At 45.2% G+C, this 25,506-nt stretch overlaps 2 protein-coding genes across 2 annotated transcripts in view; both read right to left on the reverse strand.

The window, feature by feature from the left end:
* ABCD4 (ATP binding cassette subfamily D member 4) overlaps positions 1–25,506 on the reverse strand; it is a 179,362-nt gene that overhangs the window by 153,487 nt on the left and 369 nt on the right. The gene's annotated exons all lie outside the window — the stretch shown is intronic.
* LOC143759598 (uncharacterized) lies at positions 20,815–22,381 on the reverse strand. Its single transcript, XM_077248967.1, has 2 exons — positions 22,102–22,381; positions 20,815–21,851 (listed from the first exon to the last, which is right to left on the reverse strand). Exons 1-2 carry the CDS (start codon positions 22,169–22,171, stop codon positions 21,328–21,330), a joined length of 594 nt encoding a protein of 197 aa, XP_077105082.1. The 5' UTR covers positions 22,172–22,381; the 3' UTR covers positions 20,815–21,327.

Consider the following 25,506-nt stretch of genomic DNA (forward strand, 5'->3'; position numbering starts at 1 on the left):
TCAGGGAGACTTTAGAAACCAAATAATAAGAAAAAAAATAAATAAATAAATAGGCTTTCTATAGCCCACTGAATGAGAGATAGCACACACAGCAGTGGCACACAAGCCCTGACTGAGGCCAATATTTTTCTCCCACTGATTGATGTAGTGTTTTTGTGTTGAGGTAGATTTTAGAACACAAATCAAGGAAAAAAAAAAAAATGCTTTCTATGGCCCACTGAATGAGAGAGAGGTGGCACACCCAGGAGTCAAGACTGGCACACAAGCTGAAAGGGCAATATTACTCTCCCACTGTTTTTTTATGTATTTTTTGTTTTTTAAGGGAGACTTTAGAAACCCAATAATATTTTAAAAAAAAAATAAATAGGCTTTCTATGGCCCACTGAATGAGAGGGAGAGAGGTGGCACACCCAGGAGTCAAGACTGGCACACAAGCTGAAAGGGCAATATTACTCTCCCACTGTTTTTTTATGTATTTTTTTTTTTTAAGGGAGACTTTAGAAACCCAATAATATTTAAAAAAAAAAAAAAATAGGCTTTCTATGGCCCACTGAATGAGAGGGAGAGAGGTGGCACACCCAGGAGTCAAGACTGGCACACAAGCTGAAAGGGCAATATTACTCTCCCACTGTTTTTTTATGTTTTTTTTTTTTTTTTCAGGGAGACTTTAGAAACCAAATAATATTAAAAAAAACAAAAAAAAAATAGCCTTTCTATGGCCCACTGAATGAGAGAGAGAGGTGGCACACCCAGGAGTCAAGACTGGCACACAAGCTGAAAGGGCAATATTACTCTCCCACTGTTTTTTTATGTATTTTTTGTTTTTTAAGGGAGACTTTAGAAACCCAATAATATTTTAAAAAAATAAATAAATAGGCTTTCTATGGCCCACTGAATGAGAGGGAGAGAGGTGGCACACCCAGGAGTCAAGACTGGCACACAAGCTGAAAGGGCAATATTACTCTCCCACTGTTTTTTTATGTATTTTTTGTTTTTTAAGGGAGACTTTAGAAACCCAATAATATTTAAAAAAAAAAAAAATAGGCTTTCTATGGCCCACTGAATGAGAGGGAGAGAGGTGGCACACCCAGGAGTCAAGACTGGCACACAAGCTGAAAGGGCAATATTACTCTCCCACTGTTTTTTTATGTATTTTTTGTTTTTTAAGGGAGACTTTAGAAACCCAATAATATTTAAAAAAAAAAATAAATAGGCTTTCTATGGCCCACTGAATGAGAGGGAGAGAGGTGGCACACCCAGGAGTCAAGACTGGCACACAAGCTGAAAGGGCAATATTACTCTCCCACTGTTTTTTTATGTATTTTTTGTTTTTTAAGGGAGACTTTAGAAACCCAATAATATTTAAAAAAAAAAAAAAAAAAGGCTTTCTATGGCCCACTGAATGAGAGGGAGAGAGGTGGCACACCCAGGAGTCAAGACTGGCACACAAGCTGAAAGGGCAATATTACTCTCCCACTGTTTTTTTATGTATTTTTTTTTTTTTTTCAGGGAGACTTTAGAAACCAAATAATAAGAAAAAAAATAAATAAATAAATAGGCTTTCTATAGCCCACTGAATGAGAGATAGCACACACAGCAGTGGCACACAAGCCCTGACTGAGGCCAATATTTTTCTCCCACTGATTGATGTAGTGTTTTTGTGTTGAGGTAGATTTTAGAACACAAATCAAGGAAAAAAAAAAAAAATGCTTTCTATGGCCCACTGAATGAGAGAGAGGTGGCACACCCAGGAGTCAAGACTGGCACACAAGCTGAAAGGGCAATATTACTCTCCCACTGTTTTTTTATGTATTTTTTGTTTTTTAAGGGAGACTTTAGAAACCCAATAATATTTTAAAAAATAAATAAATAGGCTTTCTATGGCCCACTGAATGAGAGGGAGAGAGGTGGCACACCCAGGAGTCAAGACTGGCACACAAGCTGAAAGGGCAATATTACTCTCCCACTGTTTTTTTATGTATTTTTTTTTTTTTAAGGGAGACTTTAGAAACCCAATAATATTTAAAAAAATAAATAAATAGGCTTTCTATGGCCCACTGAATGAGAGGGAGAGAGGTGGCACACCCAGGAGTCAAGACTGGCACACAAGCTGAAAGGGCAATATTACTCTCCCACTGTTTTTTTATGTATTTTTTGTTTTTTAAGGGAGACTTTAGAAACCCAATAATATTTAAAAAAATAAAAAAAAAAGGCTTTCTATGGCCCACTGAATGAGAGGGAGAGAGGTGGCACACCCAGGAGTCAAGACTGGCACACAAGCTGAAAGGGCAATATTACTCTCCCACTGTTTTTTTATGTTTTTTTTTTTTTTTTTCAGGGAGACTTTAGAAACCAAATAATATTAAAAAAACCAAAAAAAAAAATAGCCTTTCTATGGCCCACTGAATGAGAGAGAGAGGTGGCACACCCAGGAGTCAAGACTGGCACACAAGCTGAAAGGGCAATATTACTCTCCCACTGTTTTTTTATGTTTTTTTTTTTTTTTTCAGGGAGACTTTAGAAACCAAATAATATTAAAAAAACCAAAAAAAAAAATAGCCTTTCTATGGCCCACTGAATGAGAGAGAGAGGTGGCACACCCAGGAGTCAAGACTGGCACACAAGCTGAAAGGGCAATATTACTCTCCCACTGTTTTTTTATGTATTTTTTGTTTTTTAAGGGAGAGTTTAGAAACCCAATAATATTTTTAAAAAAAAAAAAAAAAAAAAAAGGCTTTCTATGGCCCACTGAATGAGAGGGAGAGAGGTGGCACACCCAGGAGTCAAGACTGGCACACAAGCTGAAAGGGCAATATTACTCTCCCACTGTTTTTTTATGTATTTTTTGTTTTTTAAGGGAGACTTTAGAAACCCAATAATATTTAAAAAAAAAAAATAAATAGGCTTTCTATGGCCCACTGAATGAGAGGGAGAGAGGTGGCACACCCAGGAGTCAAGCCTGGCACACAAGCTGAGAGGGCAATATTACTCTCCCACTGTTTTTTTATGTATTTTTTGTTTTTTAAGGGAGACTTTAGAAACCCAATAATATTTAAAAAAAAAAAAAAATAGGCTTTCTATGGCCCACTGAATGAGAGGGAGAGAGGTGGCACACCCAGGAGTCAAGACTGGCACACAAGCTGAAAGGGCAATATTACTCTCCCACTGTTTTTTTAGGTTTTTTTTTTTTTTTCAGGGAGACTTTAGAAACCAAATAATATTAAAAAAAAAAAAAAAAAAATAGGCTTGCTATAGCCCACTGAATGAGAGATAGCACACACAGCAGTGGCACACAAGCCCTGACTGAGGCCAATATTTTTCTCCCACTGATTGATGTAGTGTTTTTGTGTTGAGGTAGAATTTAGAACACAAATCACGGAAAAAATAAATAGGCTTTCTATGGCCCACTCAGTGAGAGATGGCACACACAGGGATGGCACTGTAGCAGAAATGCCAATCTTAATCTCCCACAAAAAAAACAAAAAAAAAACAGGGACTGTCCTACAATTACTATCTCCCTGCAGTAATGTAAGCCAGGTATGGCAGGCAGCAATAGGAGTGGACTGATGCACAAATTAAATAAAAAGTGTGGACAAACAAAAAAGATAGCTGTGCAGAAAGGAACAAGAGGATATGTGCTTTGAAAAAAGCAGTTGGTTTCCACAGTGGCGTACACACAGCAATACAGCTATCACGGAGCCTTCTAGGGCAGCCCAATGAGCTACAGCGCTGAGGAAAAAAAAAAAAAAATAGCTTCCACAGTCCCTGCACACCGAAGGTGGTGTTGGACAGTGCAAATCGCTGCAGCACAAGCGGTTTGGTGGTTAGTGGACCCTGCCTAACGCTCTCCCTGCTTCTGACGAAGCGGCAGCACCCTGTCCCTAAGCTCAGATCAGCAGCAGTAAGATGGCGGTCGGCGGGAACGCCCCTTTATAGCCCCTGTGACGCCGCAGACAGCAAGCCAATCACTGCAATGCCCTTCTCTAAGATGGTGGGGACCAGGATCTATGTCATCACGCTGCCCACACTCTGCGTTCACCTTCATTGGCTGAGAAATGGCGCTTTTCGCGTCATTGAAACGCGACTTTGGCGCGAAAGTCGCGTACCGCATGGCCGACAAGCACAGGGGTCGGATCGGGTTTCATGAGACGCCGACTTAGCCAAAAGTCGGCGACTTTTGAAAATGATCGACCCGTTTCGCTCAACCCTACTTACCGGTAATGCTTTTTTATAGAGTCCACGACAGCACCCACTCACTTCCCTCCCCTAGTTTGTAGTTGCACATGGTTTTCTCCGATTGGTGACAGATTAGTTGTATATAAGAGGATATACAGTTTGTACATATCTGGAGATGTAAATGGGTTTATACTTTAAATGACTTGCGGAGCAATTAACTAATGCTGGTGTGGCGGTTCCTCTCATTCTCTGTAATCCAACTGAGGGAGCGAGGGGGGCCGCCCCTTTTATCTCTATGTAGGTTTCCTGTTCCTAGGGGCGGATCCCCTCTCTCAGTGGGTGCTGTCGTGGACTCTATAAAAGAGCATTACTGGTAAGTAATCCAGTTTTTCTTCACTGCCCAATGGTATAAAAATTTGTGGCACACCTGTGGTGTCAATATAATCACTGCACCCCTAGATGAATTTATTGATAGGTTTAATTTGTAAAATGGCATCACTTATGGGGGATCTGCTGTTCTGGCACCTCAATGGCTCTGTCAGTGTAACATGGGACCCTCAAACAAGTGCAGCAAAATCTGCACTGCAATATGGCGCTACTTCCCTTCTGAGCTTTGCACTGTGCCTCAAAAGTAGTTTTTGACCACATATGGGGTATCCGTGAACTCAGGAGAAATTGCACAACAAACTTTGGGTTCCATATTATCCTTTTGCCCTTTTGTAGCTAAAAAAGATTTTTGTGGGAAAACTGTGATTTTTTTTAATTATTTTCACGGCTGGGGGTTCAAGGTGCTCAATACACATCTAGATAAGGTCCCAAAGGGGTCTAGTTTCCAAAATAGTGTCACTTGCGGGGGGTTTCCACTGTTTAGGCACATCAGGGGCTCTTCAAACGCGATATGGCGTCCAATAATTATTCCATCAAATTTTGCATTCCAAAAGTCAACTGTCGCTCCTTCCGTTTCAAGCCCTGCTGTGCGCCCGAACAGTTGTTTTCCCCCACATGTTGGGTATCGGCGTATTCAGGAGAAATTCCACAGCAAATTGTATGGCACAATTTCTCCTTTTACCCTTATCTAAATTCAAAACTTGGAGATGAAAAGATTAGCAAAAAATGAGATTTTTTTTTTTATTTCCACGGCTCTACGTTATAAACTTCTGTGAAGCACCTGTGGGTTCAAGGTGTGCAATACACATCTAGATAAGTTCCCTAAGAGGTCTAGTTTCCAAAATGGTGTCACTTGTTGGGGGTTTCCACTGTTTAGGCACATAAGGGGCTCTCCAAACGCGACATGGCAACCGCTAATTATTACAGCATATTTTACATTCAAAAAGTGAAATGGCGCTCCTTCCTTCCAAGCACTGCCGTGTGCCCAAACAGTAGGTTTCCCCCACATATGGGGTACCAGCATGTTCAGGAGAAATTGACAAACAAAATGCAGACTGGGCGGGCCTCTAAGAACTCTGAGCTACAAAATGGGCCGCCGGCCCTTTAAATAAATCTTCTTTACAGGCCCTGGTGCGCGTGCACTCTCTCAGTGCATGCGCGATCACGGGTGGGACTGCACTTGTCCCGCAGCAGAGCCCCTCCACCGCAGAGAGCCGCACACCACAACTATGGCTGCAGCTGCTCTGTGCGCACAGGACCTGTGATGAGGTCACAGGAGGGGAGGAGTCGGAGTCACATGATTAAGGGCTTCCGTGTAGTGCAGGACAGTAGTGCAGTGCTGGTCGTCATCGTGCTGGAGGAGGGTAAGCTTTTGTGTGAGGTCAGGAGGGGGTTTGTGTGGATGTAGCAGAGCAGTGTGTGTATAAGGTGTACAGAGCGGAGCCGTGTGTGTATGATGTGTACGGAGCGGAGCCGGGTGTGTACGAGGTGTACAGAGCGGAGCTGGGTGTGTATGCGGTGTATGGAGCGGAGCCGTGTGTGTATGAGGTGTATGGTGCGGAGCCGTGTGTGTATGAGGTGTACAAGGCGGAGCCGGGTGTGTACGAGGTGTACGGAGCGGAGCTGGGTGTGTACGAGGTGTACGGAGCAGAGCCGGGTGTGTACGAGGTGTACGGAGCGGAGCTGGGTGTGTACGAGGTGTACGGAGCGGAGCCGGGTGTGTACGAGGTGTACGGAGCGGAGCCGGGTGTGTACGAGGTGTACGGAGCGGAGCCGGGTGTGTACGAGGTGTACGGAGCAGAGCCGGGTGTGTACGAGGTGTACGGAGCGGAGCTGGGTGTGTACGAGGTGTACGGAGCGGAGCTGGGTGTGTATGCGGTGTATGGAGCGGAGCCGTGTGTGTATGAGGTGTATGGTGCGGAGCCGTGTGTGTATGAGGTGTACAAGGCGGAGCCGTGTGTGTACGAGGTGTACAAGGCGGAGCCGGGTGTGTACGAGGTGTACGGAGCGGAGCCGTGTGTGTACGAGATGTACGGAGCGGAGCCGGGTGTGTACGAGGTGTACGCAGCGGAGCCGCGTGTGTACGAGGTGTACGGAGCGGAGCCGGGTGTGTATGAGTTGTACGGAGCGGAGCCGGGTGTGTACGAGGTGTACAGAGGGGAGCCGCATGTGCAATGTGTACAGAGCTCAGCCGCGTGTGTAGGAGTAACTGTGTGTAAATGTGTGGCCATTATACTGTAGGCAATATCATGTGTGGCCATTGTACAGTATGGAGCATCATGTGTGGCCATTGTACAGTACAGAGCACTATGTGTGGCCATTGTACAGTGTGGACAGGGGCGTAACTACCGCGGTTGCAGCGGTCGCCATTGCGACCGGGCCCGGCAGGTCAGGGGCCCGGGGCCGGCAGGTCAGAGCAGGGCCGGACTGGCCATCGGGCACTTCTGGCAAATGCCAGAAGAGCCGGTGCCAGTCATGGGCCGCTCGATCCGCCTCCCCCCGCCGCCGCCGACTCACCCCCCCTGCCGTCGCATTCAACTATACCGGCGTCTATGACGCCGGTACAGTTGAATGCAATGACGGAGGAGAGAGCGTCTACAGACGCTCCCTCTCCCATCATTCCCCGCTCTGCCTCTGACACTGCGGGTGCGCGATGACGTCATATCATCGCGCACCTGTTGTGTCCCGGGCAGACTGCAGCCCAGCCGAGCCTGAGACCGGAGCAGGAAGCAACGCTGGCAAGAGGAAAGGTAAGGAGAGTGTTTTTTTTTTTTTTTTACTTGACTGTGGTGGCATTCTCGGGGGGGGGGGGGGGGCGAGAGATGCGGGCTGTGCTGTATGTACCACTGTGCAGGCTGTGCTGGATATACCACTGTGCGGGCTGTGCTGGATGTACCACTGTGCGGGCTGTGCTGGATAGACCACTGTGCGGGCTGTGCTGGATAGACCACTGTGCGGGCTGTGCTGGATAGACCACTGTGCGGGCTGTGCTGGATAGACCACTGTGTGGGCTGTGCTGGATAGACCACTGTGCGGGCTGTGGTGGATAGACCACTGTGCGGGCTGTGGTGGATATACCACTTGTGCGGGCTGTGGTGGATATACCACTGTGCGGGCTGTGGTGGATATACCACTGTGCGGGCTGTGCTGGATAGAGCACTGTGCGGGCTGTGCTGGATAGAGCACTGTGCGGGCTGTGGTGGATAGACCACTGTGCGGGCTGTGGTGGATAGACCACTGTGCGGGCTGTGGTGGATAGACCACTGTGCGGGCTGTGGTGGATAGACCACTGTGCGGGCTTTGGTGGATAGACCACTGTGCGGGCTGTGGTGGATAGACCACTGTGCGGGCTGTGGTGGATAGACCACTGTGAGGGCTGTGGTGGATAGACCACTGTGCGGGCTGTGGTGGATAGACCACTGTGCGGGCTGTGGTGGATAGACCACTGTGCGGGCTGTGCTGGATAGACCACTGTGCGGGCTGTGCTGGATAGACCACTGTGCGGGCTGTGCTGGATAGACCACTGTGCGGGCTGTGCTGGATAGACCACTGTGCGGGCTGTGCTGGATAGACCACTGTGCGGGCTGTGCTGGATAGACCACTGTGCGGGCTGTGCTGGCACCCAACACCATGTTGCAGTGCAGGAGATTCCTCCTGCACGGCAACAGTCCGAGGCGTATCTAGGGGAAGGGGGCAGCCGGGACACGTGAGAGACAGGAAGCAGCTCCAGTCATCACGATGAGACAGCTTCTCAGTCTGTATTTTTCCCCCCTCATACATCTCATGTACGTCTGAATGAGATCGTATTTAAGAGAAAGCCAAAATAACCCCGGGATAGAAGGCGAGAGCAGGGGGGAGGTGCGGGACAGAGCCGCTTTAGTCAGGAGAAGCTGAGGAGCTGCAGCCGGTTTACATCAGCCACGCCTGTACCAGAGAGGAGATTGTGAGTTGTGTATATGAGCTGGTATCTCTGGTGTGTGTGTGTGTGTGTGTGTGTGTGTGTGTGTGTGTGTGTGTGTGTGTGTGTGTGTGTGTGTGTGATATCTGTAGTGTGTGTGTGTGTGTGTGTGTGTGTGATATCTGTAGTGTGTGTGTGTGTGATATCTGTAGTGTGTGTGTGTGTGATATCTGTAGTGTGTGTGAGTGTGTGATATCTGTAGTATGTGTGTGTGTGTGTGTGTGATATCTGTAGTATGTGTGTGTGTGATATCTGTAGTATGTCTGTGTGTGTGTGATATCTGTAGTGTGTGTGTGATATCTGTAGTATGTCTGTGTGTGTGTGATATCTGTAGTGTGTGTGTGATATCTGTAGTATGTCTGTGTGTGTGATATCTGTAGTGTGTGTGTAATATGATGTGTGTGTGTGTGATATCTGTAGTGTGTGTGTGTGATATCTGTAGTGTGTGTGTGTGTGTGATCTGTAGTGTGTGTGTGATAACTGATGTGTGTGTGATATCTGTAGTATGATGTGTGTGTGTGTGATATCTGTAGTGTGTGTGTGATATCTGTAGTATGTGTGTGTGTGTGTGAGGCAGCGGCGTAACTACCACGGTCGCAGCTGCAAGCGGCTCTGGCAAGTCAGGGGGCCGTGTGTCCCCTTGAGCCTGTCTCCCTTATGCTTGTGTCCCCATGTGCCAGTCTCCCTTGCCCATTAGTCCCTGTGTGTCCCCATGTGCCTGTCTCCTTTGTCCCCTTGTGCTTGTGTCAGTCTCCTTTGTCCCCTTGTGCTTGTGTCAGTCTCCTTTGCCCACTAATCCCTGTGTCAGTCTCCCTTTCCCACTTGTCCCTGTGTGTCCCCTTGTGTTTGTATCCCTTGTCCCCTTGTGTCAGTCTCTTGCCCACTAGTCCCTGTGTGTCCCCTTGTGCCTGTCTCCCTTGTCCCCTTGTGCTTGTCCCCGTGTGTCCCCTTGTGTCAGTCTCCATTGCCCACTAGTCCCCTTGTATCAGTCTCCTTTGCCCACTATTCCCCGTGTGTCAGTCTCCCTTGCCCACTAGTCCCTGTGTCCCCGTGTGCCAGTCTCCCTTGTCCACTAGTCCCCGTGTGCCCTTTGTGTCAGTCTCCCTTGCCCACTTGTCCCCGTGTGCCCCTTGTGTCAGTCTCCATTGTCCCCTTGTGTCCGTCTCCCTTGCCCACTAGTCCCCTTGTAACCTTCTCCCCTGCCTCCTAGCCCCCATGTGTCCCCTTGTGCCTGTCTTCCTTGCCCCCTTGTGCCCTCTCCCCTGCCCCCTGATCACCATTTGCTTGTGTCTTTCTCACTGCCCCTGTATGGAGGGGCTGCATTATACTATGAGGGGGGCTGCATTGTATTCTATGGGGGTTACATTGAATTTTATGGCGGGGGGGGGGGGCCCATTTGGAAGTTCGCACCGGGGCCCATAACTTTGTAGTTACGCCACTGCATACAATCTTCTATATTTTTACAAATGCAATGATGAAATTTTTGTTTTCTGTGACCTTCGCTCCCATCAGTAAACCTAATATTCTTGCAAATCAACTGTGCAACACATATTAATGGCCATAGCATGAAACTTCTATTTGGCACCAATATATTGGTCATCAGGGATCTGGCACCAATGTTACCTCTGCACCTCCTACAGCTATACCCCTGTTCCCAGCTGAACTGTTAGAAGGTTAAATCAAATGTTGATAAATGAGGCTGCTAACTGTTTTCTGCTGTTGTTTTACACAGCTTATCCCTGGGACAAAAGAAACCTGAAGTCTCTAGAGGTAGACTTAAGTGTTTTTGAGAACATGGACCTCCATGCCACAAAGGTACAATAATGTTCTTCCACTGAGTTCATATTTCCAGTAATTATTTTTTTTATATGGATCCAAGAAACAGAAATATAAAAAAAAAACAAGACATGCAGCTACGGCGACTTGAACATAGTATTAGAGCACGCCAAATATGCTGAGCTCGCTCGCTCATCACTAATGCCAGTGGCGTAGGAAGGGGGGAGCGGGGGGGGGGGGCGCGGTCCGCCCCGGGCGGCACAATGCGGGGGGCGGCGCTGCAGCTGTTTAAGGCTTGTGTCCATTTGCGAGAAAAACGTCCGTGTCTCGCATGTGGAAACCAAGCTGTGGCGCCGGCACTCCAGAGCGGAGCGTGCGGCCGCATATGAACACATGGAGCCGCACGCTCCACTCCAAAGTGCCGGCGCCACAGCTTGGTTTCCACATGCGAGACACGGACGTGTTTCTCGCAAGTGGAAAGGGGCCCTTAACGCTATTGACGTGCGGGCCCGCGCCCGCACGTCAATAGTTAACAGCCGCCAGCCAATCTGAGGCTGGCAGCTGACGTCAGTCCCAGCGTGCATGTCGCCGGCGTCTGACGTCATTGTCAGTCGCTGGCGAGTGCACGCTTCAGCTGCATGAAGATCAGGAACGCGGCAGGTAAGCAGAACTTGTTTTTTTTTTTTGTTTTTTTTTAAATTGAGAGCGGCGATAGGGGGGGCCCTGGACAGAAAGCTGGACACTGGGGGGCAGAAAGCTGGACACTGGGGGGCAGAAAGCTGGACACAGAGGGGGCAGAAAGCTGGACACAGAGGGGGCAGTATGCTGGACACAGAGGGGGCAGTATGCTGGACACAGAGGGGGCAGTATGCTGGACACAGAGGGGGCAGTATGCTGGACACAGAGGGGGCAGTATGCTGGACACAGAGGGGGCAGTATGCTGGACACAGAGGGGGCAGTATGCTGGACACTGGGGGGGCAGTATGCTGGACACTAGGGCGGCAGTATGCTGGACACTGGGGCGGCAGTATGCTGGACACTGGGGCGGCAGTATGCTGGACACTGGGGCGGCAGTATGCTGGACACTGGGGCGGCAGTATGCTGGACACTGGGGCGGCAGTATGCTGGACACTGGGGCGGCAGTATGCTGGACACTGGGGCGGCAGTATGCTGGACACTGGGGGGGCAGTATGCTGGACACTGGGGGGGCAGTATGCTGGACACTGGGGCGGCAGTATGCTGGACACTGGGGCGGAATGGAGACACAGGGGCAGGATGACAGACATGGCAGCATGACTGGAGACACTGGGGCATGACTGGAGACAGATGGGGCAGGATTGGAAACAGATGGGGCAGGATTGAGACACAGGGGGCATGATTGGAGACGGGGCAGAATGGTGATACGGGCATGATTGGAGACAGATGGGGCAGGATCATGGGGCAGGATGGATACGATGGAGACAGATGGGGCAGGATGGGGAGATCATATGGGGCAGGATGGATACTCATTAGGGCAGGATGGGAGAACATATGGCTGACGCCAGGAATGAGACACACGGGGGCTAGAATGGCGAATATTATTACCATAGGGGCTAATTAAGGGATATTATTACTGCAGTGATGTATTTATTTTATTTTTTGAGTACAGTGTTTTAAATGGCGGGGCGGTCCTATTACTGTGTACTGTAGAGTGACACTATGTCGCCTTCTTCATGTGGTGTAATGTAGAAGTTGGGAAAATTAAGTAATGTGTTATGCAAGTGGAACTCGAGATAACTATGTTATTTCCTGCAGAGACGAGTCCTGGCTGGATGAAGTGATGGCGGTCTGTGCGGGATGAAAGATGAAGGACTTCACCTAGAGACGTCACTGGTGAGTCAGTGTGTTACCTATACACTGACACTATACACTGTATACTGTATACAGAGCTCCTGTGTATAATTTCACTAGTGATCACTGTATTACCTATACACTATATACAGAGCTCCTGTGTATAATGTCACTGGTGATCACTGTATTACCCGTACACAGACACTGCATACTAAGTACAGATCTCCTGTGTATAATGGCACTTATGGTGATAGTATTGTGGGTTTTTTTTATTATCAGTATTGTAGTATTCAGTCACTATGTGGTGGTAATATGTGGTCTGGTCATGATGTTGTGGTATTTGTTCCTTGTATTTGATATTATTTGATCACTGTGGTGGTAATATGTCATCTGGTCATGGTGTGGTGGTATTTGTGCCTTGTAGATAGTATTATAGGTCACTGTGGTGATATGGTGTCTGGTCATGGTGCTGTGGTATTTGTTCCTTGTATGTGGTATTATAGGTCATTTTAAAAATTGAAAAATAAATAAAAATATACCTAAATTGTACTGCATATTTTAACAAATATTTAATAGGTTACAGTAGAGTAGGGCCTGGCCAAAAGAGATTACCTTGTCATTTTGGTGGCTTAAAAAAATCTTTTGAGCTGGGGGGGGGGGCGCCAAACTCGGGAACAGCCCCGGGCGGCAAAAGCTCTAGCTACGCCTCTGCTAATGGCTAGTAATCAGATCTATTCAACAGCATAAGGAATGTTGCCTCTCGTCATGAAATTGAAAAGTGAGGGTTATCACAGACCCTTTCTGCCCCAGCTCTGCACACTTTGTTTGAGCTGGGCAAAAGTAGAGTAGAAACGGTAAAAGTTTGAAAAATTTGTGCAGCCTCTTGCATAAAACTTTTGCGACATTTCAAAACCTTTTGTGCTACAATTCAGGCCAGAAAGCTGGGATGAAACTAGGCCTGTTTCTAGTAGCCAGCAACAATAGCAAGGTTTCTTGGTGCCAGGGCTCATGGTGGCCTACCACCTCTCATACCACAAGGGCTTAACAGATGCATAAACAGTTATGAAGCCTCAATTCGTTTTTGACATCAGCTTTTACATACAGTAATTCCTTGTCACTTCAAGCTAGCTTTCTATCTAATAAAACAATCTTGTATGTATATATATATATATATAGAGAGAGAGCGATCTAGAGATAGATAGATAGATAGATAGATAGATAGATAGATAGATAGATAGATAGATAGATAGATAGATGTCATTGAAATATATAATCAGTGCTTGTTGTGGGGTCTCGCTTATTTTTATTAACCAGCTGAGTGAAAGCAGATAGCTTAGAGCTGGTCTTAATAGTCTGGGAATGGGGCAATAAACATGGAGCTTCCCAGGCTGTTAATATCATCTCACAGCTGTTTGCATAGCTTTACTGGTTATTAAAAAGGGGGAAGCCCCAAAAAAGTGATGTGTGGTACAAAATCTGGTCTCCTTACTGACCTCACCGCTCATCACTGCAGGTGCATTCTCACGCTAATGTCCATGTGTTCTGACTGGCGTACTGAGTGGTCGCATCATGTCACCGCTCAACACAACATGTGGATGTAGCAGAGTTGAGGATCATCGTGAGACATCTTTATTCTGGAATTACGGTAGACACGTGTGTATAAATTTCATTTCTATGGGAATAAATGGCTAAAAGAGGGTTGAGAAGTGTTTTTTTCAATGAAATCACTATTCTCAGTGTGTCTTTATTACTTTTGACTATGGGGTTAGTAATGGGTGTGTCTGATATATCTCACCATAATCGTAATTTTGCTAATCTATCTGGGTATTGTAGTTCCCCCATCCCTTTTGTTAATTTAGCTGCCCTCCTTTGTAACATAGTAACATAGTTATTAAGGTTGAAGGAAGACTTTAAGTCCATCTAGTTCAACCCAGAGCCTAACCTAACATGCCCTAACATGTTGATCCAGAGGAAGGCAAAAAAAAAACATGTGGCAAAGAGTAAGATCCACATTGGGGAAAAAATTCCTTCCCGACTCCACATACGGCAATCAGACTGGTTCCCTGGATCAACACCCTATCAAGGAATCTAGTATATACAGTTGTGGCCAAAAGTATTGACACCCCTGCAATTCTGTCAGATAATACTCAGTTTCTTCCTGAAAATGATTGCAATCACAAATTCTTTTGTAGTATTATCTTCATTTAATTTGTCTTAAATGAAAAAAACACAAAAGAGAATGAAGCAAAAAGCAAAACATTGATCATTTCACACAAAACTCCAAAAATGGGCCAGACAAAAGTATTGGCACCCTCAGCCTAATACTTGGTTGCACAACCTTTAGCCAAAATAACTGTGACCAACTTGGTTGCACAACCTTTAGCCAAAATAACTGTGACCAACTGCTTCCGGTAACCATCAATGAGTTTCTTACAATGCTCTGCTGGAATTTTAGACCATTCTTCTTTGGCAAACTGCTCCAGGTCCCTGATATTTGAAGGGTGCCTTCTCCAAACTGCCATTTTTAGATCTCTCCACAGGTGTTCTATGGGATTCAGGTCTGGACTCATTGCTGGCCACCTTAGAAGTCTCCAGTGCTTTCTCTCAAACCTTTTTCTAGTGCTTTTTGGAGTGTGTTTTGGGTTATTGTCCTGCTGGAAGACCCATGACCTCTGAGGGAGAGGGTATCTGATGTGACACAGGTTATCATTATATCAGGCCTCCTGATGAGCCTAGGCAGGCGAAACGCATTGAGGCGAAAAATTTTAAATGGCGAATGGTGAACTACAGCTGGTGCATCACTAGATGAATATCGATGTTTTTTTATATATATACTGTATCTCAGCGGATAATGTTGATTTCATTTAACATCGGGACCGGAGTCTCTTGTAGGAGATACTTATCTTTGGTTCATGTGCCTGAGTAAAGGAAGTGGGGGTTCCCATATTGGCAAATGCACATGGAAAACGTAGTTGGACTAGCCCCTAATATAGTTTTAAGGTGTGGACTATTTATGGTATATGTATTATATTCACATCTATTGGAATAATATTGCTCACAGCTAAAGTAGTCATCACCTATTTTATATATCACATTTCGCCATATGTGTTCATATTGATTTTATATGTATTGGGGACCTCGCTTTTCCCTAGCAAAGGTGTTCTGTGTATAGTTACAGAGGTTCATTTAGTCCGTGGGTAGAGGCTCTCACTAGTGGCTACAGGGTGCATTAGGGCCAGTAGGGCTAGCCATCGTGGAGCGGGGGCGCTACAACGTTCCCCCCTAGGGCGTCTACCTCCGCAGCCAGGTAGGGGTCAGGTGTAGGAGCCTCAGCAAGGGTGTCTAGATACCCCCAATAAGTCTTGGGCAGTTTTTGAGCACTTTGGTTTTCTTTTTGTGTGTGTTTTGTCACTATAGGTAGCAGAGTTTGCCTTGTTTTTAATAATAAAGAATATTTTTATATGTAGGGTAGATTTATGATTTTGACTTGGGAGACCCAGCTTTCTCACACTGGGCCCTACATTATGCTGCAAAATTTGTTGGTAGTCTTCAGACTTCATAATGCCATGCACACGGTCAAGCAGTCCAGTGCCAGAGGCAGCAAAGCAACCCCAAAACATCAGGGAACCTCCGCCATGTTTGACTGTAGGGACCGTGTTCTTTTCTTTGAATGCCTCTTTTTTTCTCCTGTAAACTCTATGTTGATGCCTTTGCCCAAAAAGCTCTACTTTTGTCTCATCTGACCAGAGAACATTCTTCCAAAACGTTTTAGGCTTTTTCAGGTAAGTTTTGGCAAACTCCAGCCTGGCTTTTTTATGTCTCGGGGTAAGAAGTGGGGTCTTCCTGGGTCTCCTACCATACAGTCCCTTTTCATTCAGACGCTGACGGATAGTACGGGTTGACACTGTTGTACCCTTGGACTGCAGGGCAGCTTGAACTTGTTTGGATGTTAGTCGAGGTTTTTTATCCAACATCCACACAATCTAGCGTTCAAATCTCTTGTCAATTTTTCTCTTCCGTCCACATCTAGGGAGGTTAGCCACAGTGCCATGGGCTTTAAACTTCTTGATGACACTGCGCACGGTAGACACAGGAACATTCAGGTCTTTGGAGATGGACTTGTAGCCTTGAGATTGCTCATGCTTCCTCACAATTTGGTTTCTCAAGTCCTCAGACAGTTCTTTGGTCTTCTTTCTTTTCTCCATGCTCAATGTGGTACACACAAGGGTCCAGGACAGAGGTTGAGTCAACTTTGATCCATGTCAACTGTCTGCAAGTGTGATTTGGTTATTGCCAACACCTGTTAGGTGCCACAGGTAAGTTACAGGTGCTGTTAATTACACAAATTAGAGAAGCATCACATGATTTTTCGAACAGTGCCAATACTTTTGTCCACCCCCTTTTTATGTTTGGTGTGGAATTATATCCAATTTGGCTTTAGGACAATTCTTTTTGTGTTTTTTCATTTAAGACAAATTAATTGAAGATAATGATAACAAAGAATTTGTGTTTGCAATCATTTTCAGGAAGAAACTGAGTATTATCTGACAGAATTTCAGGGGTGTCAATACTTTTGGCCACAACTGTATAACCTGTAACATTATACTTTTCAAGAAAGGCATCCAGTCCCCTTTTAAATTTAAGCAATGAATCACTCATTACAACATCATACGGCAGAGAGTTCCATAGTCTCACTGCTCTTACAGTAAAGAATCCGCATCTGTTATTATGCTTAAACCTTCTTTCCTCCAGACAAAGAGGATGCCCCCTTGTCCCTGTCTCAGGTCTATGATTAAAAAGATCATCAGAAAGGTCTTTGTACTGTCCCCTCATGTATTTATACATTAAAATAAGATCACCCCTTAGCCTTCTTTTTTCCAAACTAAATAGCCCCAAGTGTAATAACCTATCTTGGTATGGCAGACCCCCCAGTCCTCTAATAACCTTGGTCGCTCGTCTCTGCACCCGCTCTAGTTCAGCTATGTCTTTCTTATACACCGGAGACCAGAACTGTACACAGTATTCTAAGTGTCGTCGAACTAGTGACTTGTATAGAGGTAAAATTATGTTCTCCTCATGAGCATCTATGCCTCTTTTAATGCATCCCATTATTTTATTTGCCTTTGTAGCAGCTGCCTGACACTGGCCACTAAATGTGAGTTTGTCATCCAACCATACACCCAGGTCTTTTCAGTGACAGTTTTGCCCAGAGTTTTAGAATTAATCACATAGTTATACATCTTATTACTTCTACCCAAGAGCATGACCTTACATTTATCCCCATTAAAGCTCATTTGCCATTTATCAGCCCAAGATTCTAGTTTACATAAATCCTCCTGCAATATAAAATTGTCCTCCTCCGTATTTATTACCCTGCAGAGTTTAGTGTCATCTGCAAATATAGAAATTCTGCTCTCTATGCCCCCTACAAGGTGATTAATAAATATGTTAAAAAGAAGATGGCCCAATGCTGAACCCTGTGGTACACCACTGCTAACCACAACCCAGTGCTCCATTAATAACCACCCTTTGTTTCCTATCCCTGAGCCAGCTCTTAATCCACTTACACATATTTTCCCCTAACCCCATTATTCTCATTTTATGTATCAACCTTTTGTGTGGCACCGTATCAAAAGCTTTTGAAAAGTCCATATACACTACGTCCACTGCGTTCCCTTGGTCCAGTCTGGAACTTACCTTTTCATAGAAACTGATCAGATTAGTCTGACAGGAACGGTCCCTAGTAAACCCGTGTTGATACTGGGTCATGAGGTTATTCCTCTTCAGATACTCCAGTATAGTATCCCTTAGAATGCCCTCCAGGATTTTACCCACAGTAGAGGTTAAGCTTACTGGCCTATAATTACCGAGTTCATTTTTTTGTCCCCTTTTTGAATATTGGCACCACATTTGCTATATGCCAGTCCTGTGGTACAGACCCTGTTATTATGGAGTCTTTAAAGATTAAAAATAATGGTCTATCAATGACTGTACTTAATTCCTGCAGTACTCGGGGGTGGATCCCATCCGGGCCCGGAGATTTGTCAATTTTAGTAATTTTTAGAAGCCACCGTACTTCCTGCTGGGTTAAGCAGGTGACATTTAATGGGGAGATTTTGTTATCACTGATCATATTGTCTGCCATGGGGTTTTCTTGTGTAAATACTGATGAAAAAAAAGTCATGTAGCATATTGGCTTTTTCCTCATCCTCATCCACCATTTCACCCAGACTGTTTTTAAGGGGGCCAACACTATCATTTTTTAGTTTCTTACTATTTACGTAGCTAAAGAATATTTGGGGATTATTTTTACTGTCTGTGGCAATGAGTCTCTCTGTCTCAATTTTTGCTGCCTTTGCCCCATATAATGCTGCACATGGCCCCATAAGATGCTCCATACAGATATTTGCCCCATATAATGCTGCACATGGCCCCATAAGATGCTCCATACAGATATTTGCCCCATATAATGCTCCACATGGCCGCATGAGATGCTCCATACTGATATTTGCCCCATATAATGCTGCACATGGCCCCATAAGATGCTCCATACAGATATTTGCCCCATATAATGCTGCACATGGCCCCATAAGATGCTCCATACAGATATTTGCCCCATATGCTGTTGCTGCAATAAAAAAAATAAAAAATGACATACTCACCTCTCAGGCCCTCGGCACTTGCTATATTCACCTTTGCCGTTCCACCGCCGACTGCCGCTGTGTCTTCCCCGTCCTCTGCACTGACTGTTCAGGCAGAGGGCGGCGCACAGTAATTGCGTCATCGCGCCCTCTAACCTGAGCATCAGTGCAGAGGACACAGAAGACACAGCGGCGCCGACGGTGGAACGGGGAGCAGGTGAATATCGCGCACTGCATTATACTCACCAGCTCCTGGCGTGGTCCTTGCACGTCTGTTCCCTGGTGCCGGCAGCTTCTTCCTGTAGTGAGCAGTCACATGGTACCGCTCATTACAGTAATGAATATGCGGCTCCACCCCTATGGGAGTGGTACCATGTGACCGCTCACTACAGGAACAAGCTGTCAGCGCTCGGAGAACAGACATGCAGGGACCGCGCCAGGAGCAGGTGAGTATTATTAGACCGCTGCCACTCCCTCTCCCCTGCCGACCCCTGGGTATGACTCGAGTATAAGCCCAGAGGGTCAATTTCAGCTTAAAAAAATGGGCTGAAATTCTCGGCTTATACTCCAGTATATACGGTAGTTGGCAACTGAGTTAGCACTCTTGTGGTTTTCGGACATTTTTGAAGTAAAATGAACTGGTATAAATTTCAATTTTTTCCCACTGTTTCACAACAAAACTCCTTCGGTCCACTCTCTTTCCTGCTCAAGGGATATTAACCCTTGCACTCTAATGTGTGACACTGGACTAATTTGCTATTGTCTGCTTTACCGTCATTTTCTACAATACGATTGACCAATACTATTGTATATACTTTATTTTGTGTTTTGATGTAACCTTTCGTTGGATTTATTTTGTTTTTCTTACTTGTAACTGATGAAGGTCTAATTTTGACCGAAACGTTTTCTGTTTACTTCCTCGTGAACAACATTAAATACTGTTATTGATCGTATCAAGTTCAGTGCCAAGTATTTGGACATATATTTATGATGTGGGAACCTACTCTGGCACCTTCTATAGTTGTGCACACGTCACCTCATTATGGCAGCTAATATCGTCGTGCCTGGAGGCACATGGCAGTGATGTCATACACCATGGTGGGCATACCGATGTCAGCTGCCAGCGCTTGAGCCGGCTGAAAAAGAGGACACTGCACATCATGGGAATTAGGGTGGTGGTGGTAAGAATTGGTTTTTTTTTTAGTCGAACAGAACAGAGCTTATTACCCAGGAAGGGGCCCATGATGAGGCACGTTACTCCAGGATGGGGGCACATTAGCCTGGAAGGAGGGAGACCAGGATGGGGCACAATACCCCAGAAAGGCGACCAGGATGGGGCAAATTACTTGAGGAATGGGATTAGGATGGGACACATACTGCAGGAAGGGGACTAGGGGAACAGCTGATCACTTTGTGTCACACCCAAATTGATCTGATGTTTCTGACCTATCCTAAGAATAGGCCATCAATATAAAGTACATAACCTCTTTAAGTGTGATCGCTACCCCTATACCAACTAATGATAGATACCTCCCTCACTTATAATTGTGTACTCTGAAAGTTATGTAACAATTTGTACAGTAAAAAGTCACAACCAGACATATTGATGGTAAATATTATTTAATTTTATAAATTGTTTGCAATTAATAGAATTTATGGTAACATCCGAATCTGGAGCTTCAGCTGTTATCAGCATCACTGCACGTGATGGAATCGGTGACTCAATGAAGCAGATGAGGAATCTGTGGATCATTATGGAAATGATCTGTAACTTCTGCAGATTTCTGTGAAGAGAAGACACCAAGTTATTACATCTCATCAGTAGATTCCTAATAAAAAGTAACTAAATATGAGCTGGAGACTAAAAGAAAGAAATTCTAATATCTACTTACATGGAGTGCAGGTCGTTCTGATCTAATTCCTCAATGTTCTCCAGACTTGGATCTTCCTTCTATAAAAAGGAGAAAACAACAATTAATTATATATTGCATGTAATGTGATGATCATTATTGGGTGGAGAGAGAAGAGGGAATGAGGTGATTTATGTGCAAAATAATACACATTTCTGTGAAGAGAAAATGACAAATTATTACATGACATCAATAGATTCCCAGTAAAAAGTTAATAATCTGTGGAAAATAAAAGAAAACAAATTCTAATATCTACTTACATAAAGTACAAGTCATTTTGATCTCATTCCTCAATGTTCTCCAGACTTGGATCATCCTTCTGTGAAAAGAACAATTATTTATAGGTTACATGTGACATAGATATCATGGGACAGAGGGAATGAGAGATGACTTACCGTCTGGTGTTTATGGGATGTTCATAGCCCTTCATGCTTGGTGAGATGTTGACCAAAGCTGATGTTAAACTAAGGCAAGACCAGAAATTCAGGAAAATTAAAAGTGAGGTTTTTTTTTTACAGCCTTCAAAGGAATGTAGTTTTAATATATGCACAGGACCCTTACTTGGGCTGGAATTCAGTATGGTCTCTTCCACTTTCTGCACCATGGACATAGCTTTCTTCCTAAAGCCTTGTGATTCCATTTTGGTGCATCATTGGAAGACGTGGTTACGGCACAGGGGGCACAGAGGGTTGGAGCGGAGCCATCTAGAAATACATCCCTGATGGAAGCTGTGGTCACATGGAAGGACTATGACCTGCTCTCCAATCTCATATTCGGTCATACAGATGACACATGACTGGGTCTCCTCCTCTGGGGTTATATCCCTTGTTGGGAGAATTATATTTACTCTGCTGCCAACAGGAATCACCACCGCCACCTGTGGCACTGGTGGTGTAATCACACCCACTTCCTGTTGTTGAATAGATGGGAGGGGACGGTCACCACCCCTGCTGCTCTCTCCTGTTGTTCTGGAGGGCTCCGCAGGGGCTGGCCTTAGAGGAGAGCGGCTTCTTTCTCTTCTCTCTTCCTGTCCCCTACGAGTTGGAGGATCTCGGGTCGTTCTCCTTCTCCTCTCAGTGACAGCATTGCTGTCTCTCTGATGTCCATCACTGGTAGAAGGTCTTTCCTGATCTCTTTGATGAGACCGTAACCTATGGACAATTATGGCCTGACCTATAAATGAATGAGAATTTATCAGAATTTTTCCCAATGTTAGCAAACACTTTTGGGCTATAGTGATGGATCTATCTGCTGCTGTGGTGTTTAGGGAAAGGGGAACCCTTCGAAGAACTGACATTATTTTGGACTTCGTAAACCTGCACTGTCTATCCTGAAATGTGACCCATCATACCCCAGGTATATTTCCTCCCAAGAGAGCCCTATAGGGTGGGAATATTGTCTGTCTCCCCCAAATATCACTTACCTTGGTTTTCTGGTCGGCGCAGCCATGCGTCATTGTCAGCAATCAGCTGACGCAGCTCCCGGGCACTCATGACAAAGTTACCTGAAGCTGGCTGATCGAATATTGGAGAACTAAGCTCTCCGGTGGCACCGATGTTATTGTGCTCTGATCAAAGATCAAAAAGAATCAATGGAAGTAATCACCAGATGTGTAACACAAACTAGTTCGCTCTTCCACAGCCAAAGTGAAGTGTCCGCAAAAGCATCAACTCTAGAAATGGCACTGATGTCACGGCGCTCAGACATTACATACCCTCAGGACATTCCATGAGGCCATTATGACATCATAATTCTGAGTGACCCCCTAGTCCTGAGCATAATATTGTGACATCAGAGCAGCTGGGCCGCCATGTTTGCTGCAAACTGGTGAGTGAGGCAGAGAATGGGGAACAGAAATATCCCATCTGTTTAATATAGTAGAAATGTATATATCTGGGTTGGAAAAGATTGAAAAATCAGTTTTCTCCTTGTTTGTAAATAGTGGATTTTATAAACAGATTATGTCCTCTGCTGTAAATTATAAGAATGTAATGTTTTTCTTTATCATTTATTGTTGTGGGTGATACATTATTGCTAAACAATACACAACTCAGCAGCTGCCTACCGGACTGTCAGGGAAATGATTACCATAGGTTATAAATAAGTGAAAATAAAATAAATAATAGAGGCTAAAGCATACAAATAATTATAATAAAAAATTAAAAAAAAGACTTCCGTTTTTTTAGTTTTATGTACCACCGTGGCCATATTACATGACATACATGTGTCCATGTCACTCAGTTATCTCACATCCACAAAAGTACAGTATGTATTACAACAGGACCAGGCAGGTTTCTTCCTATCTGGCAAATTCCCTGTGGACACCTCGGGTGGGCTGGTCAGTGGGACACATGCCTGATGCAGAGTTACAGAGGGAGATGGTGAAATTACCCTCCCAAAGATCTGAACTGATTTATCTTCTTAAAACCTCATTCAGACATCCGTGATTTTTCTCATGTATAAAACCATAGAGATTGAGGTTTTAGCAGAAGAAATGTTTAAATATTTATTTCTGCCATGATTTCCATTACTTACATTTTTCTTTTTTGCATTTTCAGTTTTCCCTTCCTTCCTAAAATCCACAACTTTTTATTTTTCAACAACTTTTTTAATTTTCCATCCACCTTCCATTTTACATAGCAACAAAGTAACATAGTAACATAGTTAGCAAGGCCGAAAAAAGACATTTGTCCATCCAGTTCAGCCTATATTCGGTCAGAATAAATCCCCAGATCTACGTCCTTCTAAAGAACCAAATAACTGTAAGATACAATATTGTTAACACTCTAGGAAGACATCCAGGCCTCTCTTGAACCACTCGATTGAGTTCACCATCACCACGTCCTCAGGCAAGGAATTCCAGATTCTCACTGCCCTAAAAGTAAAGGATCCTCTATGTTGGTGGAAAAACCTTCTCTCCTCCAGACGCAGAGAATGTCCCCTTGTGACCGTCACATTCCTTGGTATAAACAGATCCTCGGAGAGATATTTGTATTGTCCCCTTATATACTTATACATGGTTATTAGATCGCCCCTCAGTCGTCTTTTTTCCAGACTAAATAACACAGGTCTGAGACTAAAAAGCTGTTTAATTATTTTCATCTAATTTCCATGTATTTTGGAGTGCTGAAAACGAAAAAAATATTGCAAAAAATCCTGGACGTCAGGATTTGCCACAAAATGCAAAATTCTCTTCAAATTAGTATATTTTTCTCAATTTTTGGTATTTTTTTATCTTAGGGTTTTGAAAGTCAAAATTACGATTAATTAATTCACATCAATGCATTGAAGATATGCAATGCCAAAAAAATATAACTTTCAAAGAAAAGAATTTTCAGAGTGAGCTAATGAAACCAGCATCAACATGTTGCAAGCTGAACGAACAGGCTCTGACATGCTCGGGCTTGATTCGATTGTTTTATCTTGGTTCTCGCCTGTTCACACTTTTTCATCTCAGTTCATGTTAGTGCAGCGCCCCAGAGTCCTGGTCGTTGCAGTACTGTGGCTCCGCCGCTAAGGGGGGCTATGGTACGTCTGATGGCACTGAAGGAGTTCATCTGACCAGGTATCACAGACACCAATACATTTCACAGCCGGGCCTCCAGAGGGAGCTAAGGGTTCTATTCATTAGGACACTCCTCACATACTGGTAAAACTGGGGGTCAGGCAGGAAGTTAGGAAGAAAGCTGACTGGGTTGGAACCAGGCAACACCTTGTGGCAGAGGGTGTTGTGGGGAAAGATTCGGTAGGGTCCCTGTCAGGGGTGGGATCCTGACAGAGGCCTGGCTACAAGAAAGAACGTCACGGGACCGTGCCTGCTCAGCATAGCGGCGGTGCCCTAAGAAAGGAACAGAAGCGAGATATATTGTGCTGGGTGAGAAACGAGATCAAAGCAAGAGGAGAAATACCAGTAGGAGTCGTGCTGTAAGACCGAGGCAACATCCTACTGAGGCGCACAACCGGCGGCCGGAACGCCGAGGAAGTATTTATATATCTAGCTCCAAGCAATACTTCAAACCAACGGCAGGACAGTCAGTCTCAGGCGGGCTGTCTCACATACATCACCTATGAAGACATGGGGGGCGCACTAGGAGAGGGGCGACTCTAGGGTCCCGGAAGAGCTCCGAGCCTACTCGTCATACAGGTGCCGTCCTAACCAGAACATCAGGGAGGGACGGAGGAGAAGAACATCATCCGAACGAGTTGTGAGGGAACATCAGAAACAGACACAACAGTTGTGGGGTACTATCCCGTAAGCACAGCAGGGGAGGACCACAACACATAGCGCTAGCGGGAAGGCACAGATTTCCACCTGCAAAGAGAACTCTGGAGGTGCCATTGGGCTGGCCGGACTTGCGTAGCCTGGTGAACCGTATTCCGGACTGAGGACCCAGAGATCTTCAGTAAAGAGGTAAAGAGACTGCAACCTGGTGTCCTCGTTATTTACTGCACCACCACCACTACCATCATCCATCATATCTATCACTGTACGCCCCTCGGCAGGGTCACGGACCGGGCCTAGCCACCGTGACAACCCCAGAGCAGAGACTCAGAGGCCCGGTACCGGGTACCCCTCGGCCCTGCGGCAGTGGGGGCGCTACATTAGCTCGTCATATTCAACCGTGTTTCCCAAAATTAGCACTATGGCTCAGCGGAAGAGTATTAATTCGCCTGACAGTTTCTGTTACATTTGTGGTGAATATACAGTGTTGAAGCAACAGCTGAATATTACAAACTTTGTGAAAAAAGTATACTTCGCTTATTTCGGACTAAAGCTTGGAGATCAAGATAAAGCTTGGGCGCCTCATAAAGTGTGCAAACGGTGTGT

The sequence above is a fragment of the Ranitomeya variabilis genome, chromosome 1 (genome assembly GCF_051348905.1).
Source record: "Ranitomeya variabilis isolate aRanVar5 chromosome 1, aRanVar5.hap1, whole genome shotgun sequence".
In the NCBI taxonomy this organism is placed as follows: domain Eukaryota; kingdom Metazoa; phylum Chordata; class Amphibia; order Anura; family Dendrobatidae; genus Ranitomeya; species Ranitomeya variabilis.

Bases quoted from the DNA above. Each gene is read 5' to 3' on its own strand.
- LOC143759598 (XM_077248967.1), bottom strand. From the start codon at position 22,171: ATGAGTGCCCGGGAGCTGCGTCAGCTGATTGCTGACAATGACGCATGG. The intron at 21,852-22,101 runs GTAAGTGATATT...ATTCATTTATAG, and splicing joins GCGCCGACCAGAAAACCAAG to GTCAGGCCATAATTGTCCAT.